The sequence below is a fragment of the Electrophorus electricus genome, chromosome 18 (assembly GCF_013358815.1).
Source record: "Electrophorus electricus isolate fEleEle1 chromosome 18, fEleEle1.pri, whole genome shotgun sequence".
NCBI classification, from domain to species: Eukaryota; Metazoa; Chordata; class Actinopteri; order Gymnotiformes; family Gymnotidae; genus Electrophorus; species Electrophorus electricus.
Genome location: NC_049552.1, coordinates 9,727,817 through 9,739,509, shown reverse-complemented (window position 1 = coordinate 9,739,509; position 11,693 = coordinate 9,727,817). Strand labels below are relative to the sequence as shown.

At 42.4% G+C, this 11,693-nt stretch overlaps 1 protein-coding gene across 1 annotated transcript; it reads left to right on the top strand.

Moving 5' to 3' along the window:
• The first annotated feature begins 2,745 nt into the window (after nucleotides 1-2,745).
• nfatc4 (nuclear factor of activated T cells 4) lies at nucleotides 2,746-11,008 on the top strand. The gene is made up of 14 exons (XM_027020867.2): nucleotides 2,746-2,953; nucleotides 3,296-3,474; nucleotides 4,322-4,488; nucleotides 4,770-5,279; nucleotides 5,803-5,978; nucleotides 6,580-6,742; nucleotides 6,959-7,059; nucleotides 7,235-7,336; nucleotides 7,423-7,610; nucleotides 7,919-8,059; nucleotides 8,242-8,297; nucleotides 8,492-8,618; nucleotides 9,058-9,768; nucleotides 10,675-11,008. Exons 2-14 carry the CDS (start codon nucleotides 3,297-3,299, stop codon nucleotides 10,743-10,745), a joined length of 2,691 nt encoding a protein of 896 aa, XP_026876668.2. The 5' UTR covers nucleotides 2,746-2,953; nucleotide 3,296; the 3' UTR covers nucleotides 10,746-11,008.
• The last annotated feature ends 685 nt before the right edge of the window (nucleotides 11,009-11,693 follow it).

Genomic DNA, 11,693 nt, shown 5'->3' with positions numbered 1-11,693 from the left:
TTCATGGCTAACATAGCATTGACACATGAATGGCAATATTCCCTATCTGATTTTCAGTTCTAAAAGTACCTCTACTAGTCCTCTGTCTATTAGCTGCAGTCATTTGAAGCTTGCAGTCAGTAAATAAGCTTTCTGTCAGTTGAATTTGAATATTTGGTAATTCATTTTCCACCCATGTTCTTCCCATAATACTGACCTGGGTTCTAGGTCTTGAATTTTGCTTTTATATTTTATCTTGATATCCACTTACTATAACATTTGTGGACATCATTTATGTTTCAAAAATCCCAATTTATTTTTATGTGACCATTTTCTAGCCTCTTCATCTCTTGGAATTAAACAGGCTGTTTCTGTTACTGTGCCTTTAAGATGGATATGAGATAAATGAGCTCTGTTCTGATTGGCTGCCCTGTATTGCGCATCATTCAAAAAGCATATGGAGTTGAAACATGCCTGAGAACTGCAATGTAAGTGGGTTTAACTGAATTTGTTCTTGATGATATCAAAGAAACTGATTTCAAAACAGGCTGATTTGGCTACTTTGATTTGTTATATTTACTGTATGGACCTGGGGAGTGAATGATGTGTTTAGAAACTTTAATAATATTTACATACTAGTTCAAAATTCTTTATTTCATTAAAGCAAGGGAATTTTCTCAGCCTTTCTTTCGCTGAGATCCAGTGCTTCACAACATGGAATGAATGTTCTTAAGATTTGCTGGTATATTTCTCTTTATAGTAGTCTTATTATGCCTACTATTCTTCATTTTGTTGTCCCAAAGTGGAAAATGAATTTTTCTTAGTAACTGAAGTAATTCTTAGTAATTCTTCAATGATTCACTACTGTGAATTTCTGCTTGAGTTTCATGGATGTATGTATATTGTTACAGTGCTTTCTTTCCCTTGATTACTCTTCCCAGTTTCCTCATTATAAATATTTAACTTTTGCCATATTCAGTGCATATCTTATATTCAACACATCAGTATTAAGAAAGAGGGCAGCTGAACTCCCACAGTCTGCCCTGATGGGAATTAGAAAACACTGAGGATTGTGTGTTGTCTCTCCATTTCCTCACTTGTGACCTCCAGGTCACCATGTACAGATCCCTTTCCTGAGTGTAATTTCTCTTCTTCTACACTAACATTTTACAGATTTATGGAATAATGCTTTAACCCTAGTTTTGTGAATAGAATTAAAGCCAGCTGCATTTCCCAACCTCGTGTCTTGAGAGGACTTTGTGGGAAAGTCGACCTCTCTGTCTGTTGGCCACACGGGGTCGATATTTAACCAAAATGGGGCAAGATGAATATCATTCCATTAGCACTTACAGTGAGGCTTCACTGTTCCACGTAGAAAATGTTAGGTGTCTGTAATTACATTCCGTCTATCCAAATAAAACCCGATTCTAAAGGGGTTTTACATGTGATAATCATAGTATCAAAGGCATGGTTACATTTCTACAATACAATTTGCACATAGCTTTTGACCATAAAATAATGTCAACAGTATAAAAAGTATTAACAATAGCATTAATCTCTATATACCTTTTCATACAGCATGGAAATAGTACAAAATAATAGATGGAAAGCTTCATTACAATATATTTTATAAGGTAAAATACAATGTATGCCAAGCAGTACAGCTGTTATCAGAATGACACATCTGACAGTATACTGACAGTATATTATTACAGCTAGCACAATATATAACAGACAGCATAGCTTTCATTCACTAATTTTAGTTAACTACCAGTATAAGATTTGTGTCTGAATCTTGAGGTGCAAGATGTTACGCTTCCTTTGCCTAACAACGGCCCTTACAGCGGAACAGAATTCTAAACTATTCAGTTTGAAATTAAACTGTATAAATAAAGCGCCATCAAAAACCATGATGAAAAATCAAGGAAAAAGCAGTATGCAGAGCATGAATCCTCTTGACGATGTGTATATGTGTGTATGTGTGAAAATCCAGTGATAGTTTTAGTATCCAGTGATAGTTTTACAGAGAGAGGCATTAAGATAATGTAAGAAATGAGAGGTGGGAAGAGAGAGAGATCAAGAGAGCATGAATTAAAGAGAGCTAGAAAGGTTGAGCAACAGAGAGAGAGAGAGAACATGTTTATTTAAGTTTTTCGTCTCCCGTCTCAGACAGAGTGCAGACTACAGAGGATAATGAGAAACAGATTGGGGGGGGGGGGGGGGGGGGGGGGGGGGGGTCAAAGGAGAGAGAAAGGATACAGTTGATGGGAGGGCCAAAAAGGGCAAAATATGAGGGAAAGGAGAGAATGACACTGGCTTTGGTGTGTCGTGGCCATGAGAATTGTTTCTCATGTCCAGAGGCAGCATCAATGCCCACACCAAGCAGGCTAGGGGGAAGGGAGGTACCAGGATATGCAATACGTTATAAATATTACACAAGCCTGGACAAAGTCTGAAATACTTTTCCTCACACTGCTGCTTTCCAGGCACAGCTTCAGTTGTTGACATTTGTCCAGGGAATTCTATATCAGCCAGAGGAGAATGCATTTCTCTCCTTTGATGGATGCGTGTTGGACAGATTCTTGTGGTTATCATGAAGTTATAATTCTCCCCAAAGATGTGGTTTTCCATGCGGGCCAATCAAAGCTCATGAAGCGTGCGCGGCGAGAATGGGCATAGGAAACTGGGGGAAAGGGGGTCTTTTGATTGACAAATGAAATATCCAATGAGAGAAAGAGTAACGCAGTAAACGCGTCTAAGGAATCCACCCAAAGGCAATTAAGGGTAAAGAACGAAAAAACTTGATAAAACTTTTTTGCTCTTTACACTAAGCGGAAAGATAACGTGAGTTGAAATTAAAGGAATTAATTTAGATAATGCGAATACATGTGGAGATACAGTTCAAGCGAACATGGTTGGTCACTTTATTTTGAACGATCCAAGTTCGTGAGAAGAAGTTCTAATAGCGACTGGGGTAAGAATCTTCGTTAAAGAGAAATCGAGAGCGACGCTGTTTAAACAAAAGGTTATTTAAAGGAGTACGTGTTGAATAAACTACGAGAACGACGCGCACGATGAAAAAATGCTTATGTAAATCTACTATTGCACACACCGTCTTCTGGATTGAGGATAACCTAAAATTAATGCAAAAGTACAAGGCAGCCCAGGAAACTGTATCTTTGTGAAAATTGGAGACAACTCAAGTTTCAAAGTTTAAGAAAGGGTTTCTGGTTCTTTTGGTTTGTGTTCGTCAGTACTGGGTAACAGAAGTGGATTGCGCTCTATCGTTACTGTCTGATTGTTTTTTGGGGGTGAGGATGGGGGCCGCGCCGGGCTCGGGCTGGGAGGAGGGGGAGTTCGAGTTCAAGTTGGTGTTCGAGGAGGATCCGCCGAGCCAGCTCCGCGGCCCATCCGCTCTGCACAGCACCGATCAACAACACAGCTCAGCGGAGAAAACAGAGGGAGTGCGGGATGAACATCATGAGTCCATCACTGGTAAGTACCTTTCTTTGAATGATGATAAACTGAGAAGTTGTGTAGTGGGTCTTGTATAGAAATTCACTATCTCAGTGTAATGTTAAAAAAAAAAAAAACTTGTTATACAATATTATGTGTGTTGAAATTGTGTATGTGTGTGAGAGAAAGAAATGGGTAGAGCACAATGTGGCTTTAATCAGCTGTGCGTGTGAGTAACGTTAACAGCTGCCATCTGGAGAGAACCTCCTGTCTCTGTTTACTGAGCGCACACACACACACACACACACACACACACACACACACACATACATCTCCTTCGTTTTCCCCTCTTTTTTCTACCCCTTTTCCTCTCATGGCATCCACTTGGGCACACACCCATCCTCTCCCTCTAAACTGGCATGAAGCTAGCTGCACTAACTAACTCCAGCTTTCCACTACATCTCTTGGCTTCCTCTTCTCCTAGCCATTTCTACTGATTTCTGAATGAACGAACCTAGACCTGGGTCACTCCGGCCACTGCCTTCTGCATGCTGGCAACAGGGAATGGAGGATCAACCTTTTGGTCATACAGACAGCAGATACATTTTTCGGTCTTTACTCCTGTTATCTCCTCAGACAAATGTTATTCTTTAATGATGCCTTAGCAAAGAGCAACAAAGTAGGGGAATCTCATTCAGTATACAAACCCTCTGGAACTTCTTGTGGGTAGCGCTTTTATGTGGAGTGTTATAATAGGGATCACACTCTCAGTTTTCCTGTGTGAGTCCACTCATATGCTTCATTATCATTTGTTATTTCTAAAGCTAAGTCTTTGTCACACTGCAATGGTTGTTCTCTAATAAAAATCACTTTCTTTAACATCCAGTCTCTGATACCCACCTGACCTCCATGCACATTGGCCAGTCAATGGGAATCCCATCCCCTTCATCATCAGCCAGTAACAGGGCTGGGATGCATTCCCCGCCTCCCAGACGGGCACTGGTGCGGGAGTTCAGTGGGACATATGAGAGTCTCCCTGCTCGCTCAGTCCAGGTGATGGAACCCTACTTTGAATGTTTGCATCTGGACTACTGAGTCAATGTGTTTGGAATGTGTTTGGTGTTTTAGAATTGGAACTGTGAAGCTTTAAGAGGTTCTTTGGTATTTTGTGATGGACAATCAGGAAATATTATTGACACTGCTTGTGTGCAACTTTTGATATGTTCTAATACTCTCTGTACATATGAACAGTAGTTCCCAGGAGCTCGTCTTTATCAACCCCCCTCTATCTCTCTCTGTCTCTCTCTCTCTCTCTCTCTCTCTCTCTCTCTCAGGTTTCAGAGTCTAGGGTTTTGGAGTGCCCCAGTATTCAGATCACAACAATCTCTCCAGAGGATGATTCTGGTGTACTAGGAGGCAGCTACTGGGATACCAGCAGTGGCTGGGACAGAGAGCGACTTTATTTGCCCCTGCTCGACCCCTTCTGCTATCGAGACAGCATGACAGGGGCAGGTTCCCTCAGCCCTAGCCCTGCCTCCAGTCCCTCCTCCCGTGGCTGGTTGAGTCCTGCATCCAGCTGTGATTCACTACTGGTGGAGGAGGAAGATCTTAGCGAAGCTGCTGCCCACTTCTGCCTCTCACCCTCCTCACGCCCCACCTCTCCTGGGGCCAAGAAGCGAAGGAACTCTCCACTGGCCTCCCCCAGCTCATCCCGCAGGAGTAGCTACTCTGAGGAGCACCCCTCCCTCCTGGAGACAGGCGAGAGTGCTTCGCATTGTCTGGGGCCAACCAGCAGCTGTGAGCTCAACATACCACAGAAGACCAGGAAGACATCTTTAGAGCAGGTGAGCTGCAGGTGTGATGTCCATGCTGTGATAGGGTACAGTGCATCCTAATCCTTTTCCTAAACTTCTCACACTCACTGCTCATTTTATTCTTATTCTTCTCTAACAGTCTTGATGCAACTAATCAGGTAACTGTGAAGCTCTTCATGTGCTGGGCCCGATGTGTTAGAGCAGGAAAACAAATTAACACTTTCAAGAAGAAAGTTAAGACTTTTCTATTTCATAAGGCCTTTAATTAAGATTTTCTGCCTCGACTGTGCTCATTTTAACTATGCACTCTGGTTTTCAGTGCAGATAAATCTTTATTTCCTTGATGGACAGAAATACAGTTTTAAATTGTCTTTAAATTAACTTTATCCATAAATGAATCATTTAGTTTTTATTTTAAACTATTAATTCCTTTAATGTTTCTTTTAATTTTTCACTGTTTTCTTTTAATTATTTAATTTTCTTTTTTCTTTTTTCTTATACATGCCCATGTGTAAATATGGGTTCTCATGTATTTATATGGTTACCAACGTAGGTCTCCTCCAGGGAGGTGGAATCGGATCAGAATACAGTTCCCACCAACCCCTGCCCCATCTCAGAGCCAGCACAACTTAGGAGGGAGCCACCAGCACTGAGCATGGACTACCTGTCTGTGCCACCTGCCCTGGGCTGGGGTAGGACCCGTGCCAGTGCCCACAGTCCAATATTCAGGTTTGAGTCCAGTGTGCATCCTTCTCGTCCTCAGTGTTGTATATTACAGCAGAGATGCTGTCACTTTTTAAATAGTTTTGAAGTTAAATTGCTTTAATGAGGTCATGCATTGATGCTTACTTGGCTAAAAGATTAAGATTCACTAATATGTCACATACCCTTGTGTGGACAAAAGGAATGACAAACGTGTCAGAAAAAAAAGTTCTTATTTCAATTTGTAGACTAAAATATACATTGTTCCAAAACCTTTTGTTACATTTTTTTCAAAATTAGAGAATTGTTTAATACCAGCATAAGGCGCTTTCATATACACTACAGAATTCAAAAGCCTAGTTAATCAACAGCTAGCTTGCTAATTAACATAGATTGCCAAAGTGTCACAAAGGCCTACTTTAAAAAAAAACAGGTTACATAAAATATACATATTTCTCTTTGTTTGTTATGCTGGTTACCTTACATTTGCCAGTGTTATTTTGCAACATAAAGACTGGACTGGCCACTTTCCTGGTTAAAACACTAAACAAACCCACACAGTCCCTCAATGTCTAAGTACTGTGTACTCGATGGCAAATCTTATGTTTTCTGCTGCATGCTACCTCAGGTCTAATGCGTTACCGCCTCTCGACTGGCCCCTGCCCTGCCAGTTTGACCAGTATGAGCTGCGGATTGAGGTGCAGCCACGCCCTCACCACCGTGCCCACTACGAAACTGAGGGAAGTCGAGGGGCAGTGAAGGCATCGCCGGGAGGACATCCTGTAGTGAAGGTGGTTCTGCTGAACCTTGAGTTACTGAGTATGGTGCAAGTGTGTGTCTAACAAAGAATGAAAGCTGATGATAGAAAAGAGCATTCTGCAAATGTGTTTATGCGAACTAGTCCTGATTAACTATCTTTCACTGTTAGTCACCTAGGTATTTCTGGATGTTTTGAGACATGGGACAGTATATGTTTTGTCAGGCGATCATTTTTCTGTTTCCTGTAGCTGGTAGGGTATGGAGAGCGACAACCTCTCTCCTTACAGGTGTTTGTGGGAACTGCAGATGACAGATCAATTCGGCCTCATCCATTCTATCAAATACACAGGTACTGTTGTTCTTCCAATATTCCCAGCTTTCAGATTCTTAAAATATTTGTCAGACATAAAAAATTAGTCATTTTGTCATAAAACTGTGTGAAAAGCATTTTGAAGCATCCCTAAATAGAGTCCCTTACTGGATGAATACTTCAGGTGAATGTGAGATGTTCTGTGTTTTCCCAGGGTGACAGGGAAGACCGTGGGAACAATTAGTCAAGAAAGCATGCAGGCTGGCACTAAACTCCTGGAGATCCCCATGAACCCTGAGACTAACATGACTGCACTGTGAGCAACAAATACACCTTCAGTTAAGTGCCTAAAATCTCGCTCCTGCATGTGTAAGTGTGTAATTATCTCTCTGTTCCTCTCAGCATTGATTGTGCTGGGATCCTGAAGTTGAGAAACTCAGATATTGAGCTGAGGAAAGGAGAGACAGATGTTGGGAGGAAGAACACACGTGTGCGTTTGGTCTTTCGCACGCACCTTCCTTTGGCCCCGCCTCTCGCCCCATCAGGGCGGGTCTTAGCTCTGCAGGTGGCATCCCTACCGATCGAGTGTTGTGAGTACAGCTTATCAGCTTTCCCCACTTTTAACAGTCAACAGCCGTGCATCTCAGTCATGTTTCTGTTTTCTTATGTATAATGGGGAGGGCTATGTACTGCAGTGCAGCACATCAGTTAAGAGATATTTTTAACTTGTTCTGATAATGCTATTGCAGTCACACTCAGCTGAACTGCTTATTCTGAGATACCAAATAAACAAATTCATTAAACCTATACTTAAAGCATGCAGAAAACAGTTTTATGCAGAAAACAGCAGGAGACAATTTTGGAGTCACCTAGCATGACTTCCACTTCCTGTATTCAGCCCAGCGCTCTGCTCAGGAGTTGCCTATTGTGGAGTCCATTAGTCTGACTTCCTGCTCTGTGGATGGAGGGGAGGAGCTTCTGGTGGGAGGGACCAACTTCCTCCCTACATCGAGAGTGTTCTTCATGGAGAGAGGCTCTGGTCTGTAGCATCAGGGTCCTACTGCTGTTTATGCAAGTTTATAATGATGTATTTGGAGTAGCAGTATACATTATAGATATGACAGTGACACATCTAGACTTGCAGAATAGCTTACATAAAAGCCAAAGTGATGTCATTGTGTCTTCCACACTGTATTCAGATGAGTATGCTTTGAATCTTAGATGGTAAACTCCAATGGGAAGAGGAAGCGCACGTGGACCAGGACAAAAGCAGTGAGGTAAAGACACCAGACTCTTATACACCAAAGAGCTTTATGCAACCTCCCCTGCTGCTACTGAGGCTTAATGCAGTTTAATGCAGTGTGTGTTTCTCTATTCTCTGTGAATTTAATATTGAATTTTGGATATATCTAATGCCTATGTGTTTGTGTGTATAAAATTTATGTAGTAATATGTATTTGAAATACTTTAGGGTGTGCTGTGTGTGCGAGTGCCCACATACAGTGATGCATCTGTGAGTCAGCCTGTTGCTGTTTGCCTGTATGTGTCTAATGGGAAGAGGAAGAGGAGCAGCACACACTGCTTCAAATACCTCCCCAGTGAGTGTGACAGTGGTTTATACATGCGCGCATGCACACACACGCACACACACACACACACACACACATGTGCGCGCGCGCGCACACACACATACACACACACAGACACACACAGCTTGAAAAACCTCTCCATTGAGTGGGACAATGGTTTATACACACACACACACACACACACACACATGTGAGTAGACACACGCGCAGTTACTAAATACATGAATGCAAGACTTGGCAATAATCTGATGGTTTTTTGCCTCAGTGAAATTTTTTAGAAAATTTAAATCAGAATAAAGTAAACTAGATTCTCCATATATAGAAAAACATGCATTTTTTGTTTATTGTCCCAGTCCTATAGCTATAGCACTTACATTCCTTTTGCTCTTGCTGTCTCCCATTTGTCTGATTCTTTTTTTAATTTCCCTCCCTTCCCCTTGTCCCTCAGTCATGTTTAAAGAAGAGGATCCTTTGTTGTCTCATCCATCTCTGTTGCCCCTGGAGGGGGTAACTCTTTGTCCTGCTAGGGGCATCGGTGTCGCAGATAGGGCTCTGCATCTGGGATCTGATCCAACCACTGATGAGAGAGGCATGTCCATTCACCTGCCTCCCTATCAGAGCGAATTCCCCTACCCCTCACAGGGCTACCAGGAGGAGTATGGCACCAAGCATGAGGCGCCAGATAACAGTGGGAGCCGGGGGCCACTGAATGAGCGAAACCCCAGCTTCGAGAGCCTGGAGCTAGGCTTCACTGAGCTCCTTCCTCCCCTATATGCTCATGCCCCACAGCCACCTTCGCCTGCCCCGTCTCCATCTCCATGGCTGGACTCTCCCTACCTCTCCTCCTCCCCCTCTCCCTCCCACTCCTCCTCTCTGAGCCCGTTCCCTGCCAGCAGCCCCATTTCCTCCTCCCCCCTGCCTCCTCTGTCTCACTCGCCGTACCCCCAATGCCCCTATCCACAGGAGATGTGTTCCTCCCCTCCATCCAAGCCTAGGCACTATCAGGAGTTAGGCGCTCCTCCCTACGTGTCATACGACGGCTGGGAGCAGCAGCGTCCAGCTGCCAAGGACGATGAGGCTGCTGACACGCTGGAGCTACAGGAGGGTCCTCTGGGTTTCACCAGCCCTCCACCAATGCAGCACATCACACTGGAGGAAGGCGAGTATCACACAGGGACTGGTACACAGATTAGTGACAAGTCTAGACACGGGCATTATAAAACAGTGACTGGACACTGCATTAGATACACAGCTATGGGACTAGACTGGATATGGGCATTAGTACACCTTTTTGTGTCTAGCTTTTGGATGTGGGCATTATCAAACAGCATAGCCACTAGAGTGGACACAGGCACTAGCATAAAGCTAAGTTACTGGACAAAGGCATTAGTACACAACTTAGTGACTAGTCTGGACATAGGCATTAGTAAACAACTTAGCAACTAGTCAGGACACAGGCATTAGCAAACAGCAGAGTTACTGAACACATACATTTGTACATAGTGCAGTGGCTAGACCGGACACAGATATTCGTGCACAGTGTAGCGTCTAGTCTGGACACCGGCATTAGTGCCGAAGTTACATTTAAATGTGCTGTACTGTGTTTTTTTTCATTTGTCGCATGGGCAATACTTCCTTCATCACTCTGTATTTTCATGCTCAAGGTGCAGACCTAGCCTGTTGACCAACTGGTGAAGAATAGATAGATCATTATACTGCTGGGTGTTGATGTTGAAGGATCTGTTATTGCTGACTTCTAGTTGGAATGACCCTTTCACAGCAAAACCCCAATGTTGAATTAAGAGCTAATTTATGTCCAGCTTGACATAATGATGAACACCATAGGTGTTACTTCAACACTGGACAATTTTATGCGCACAAATGGCATGTAGTATCTAGTTGTGGTGTGTAGATTTTGTCAGTTCAGCTACTATGACTTACTGAGAGAAAAAATAATTATAAACAATTCCTTTATAGATTACTCATTTAGTTATTTGCATGGAATATGGTTTAATGATTTAATGGATGAATGTTAAATGGATTACATCATCCTCCTCTCCTGCAGTGAATGAGTTCATTGGTGAAGACATCAGGGCTTTTCAGACCGGGCCTCACATAGACAGCAGACCTGGATAACAACATTCTGCCTCTCATAAGCCAAAATGTTCTGCCATAATAAGTGCATTATTAATATCATATCACTCCTTTATGTACAAGTTTATATTTGTTTATATATTGGTCAAATAATGCGATATGCAGTACTGGCTGTGTGCTAAGTCAGAACACAAGGGTACAACTGTAATTATGTTTATAGATACCTGTTACTTCATTGCAACTGCAACTCTGAACAGAACTAATGTTTTTAATCTGTTTTCAAAATAAATTATCTTTGCAGTGTCTGTCCCCTCATATGTATTTCTTATTTATTATTTTTTTCCTTTGATTCGCATCACAGTTTAACATTATCTGTTATAAACACTGCTTAGTGACTCTTCAATTTGGTAATAGTGAGGTCGTGTACTCCTATGTGCTGTCGTCTGGCTTCATGTGCTGGGTAAACCGCAGCCTATAGTCTGTGAAAGAGATTCACAGTATCAGTGTCTGAAAACCGCCTGTCCAGGCACACTTGCATAAAGCTTGATTAGTAAAGTCACTGAAGGACACTCAGAAGTAAAATACAGACTTCAGGAGTGTCAGTGAGGCCACAATGCCTTTCCACAAGTTTCTAATGGCCTGAAGATCAGTGCCACAGTCCACCCTACTCCCACTCCACTCAAGTCTTAAGGAAAAGCAACTGTAGGTTATGTGCCCCTAGTAGGGTTTTGGCACAGTCTAGAACCTCTCTGGGTGGTTTTGCGGTGCCAGTGGTACCCTCTCAGTCACCATTACTGTCTGCGTCACACAGTTAGGGTTTAAGTTAAAAATATTACTTTGGAAGTCACGCCAAAACACTGGCAGTCAGCTAAAGAAAATAATTAAAGACTATAGAGTCAATAAAAAGAAGATGATACTGCCTGATTTAAAAAAAAAATAAATTAAATTAAAAAAAAAGATATTTGTCGGCCATCTATACATTCTTTGGGG

Excerpts from the sequence above, each read along its gene's own strand:
- nfatc4 (XM_027020867.2), top strand. The coding sequence starts at position 3,297 with ATGGGGGCCGCGCCGGGCTCGGGCTGGGAGGAGGGGGAGTTCGAGTTC. Across the intron at positions 3,475-4,321 it reads ACATCATGAGTCCATCACTG|TCTCTGATACCCACCTGACC; the intron begins GTAAGTACCTTT and ends TTTAACATCCAG. Across the intron at positions 5,979-6,579 it reads GCCCACAGTCCAATATTCAG|GTCTAATGCGTTACCGCCTC; the intron begins GTTTGAGTCCAG and ends ATGCTACCTCAG.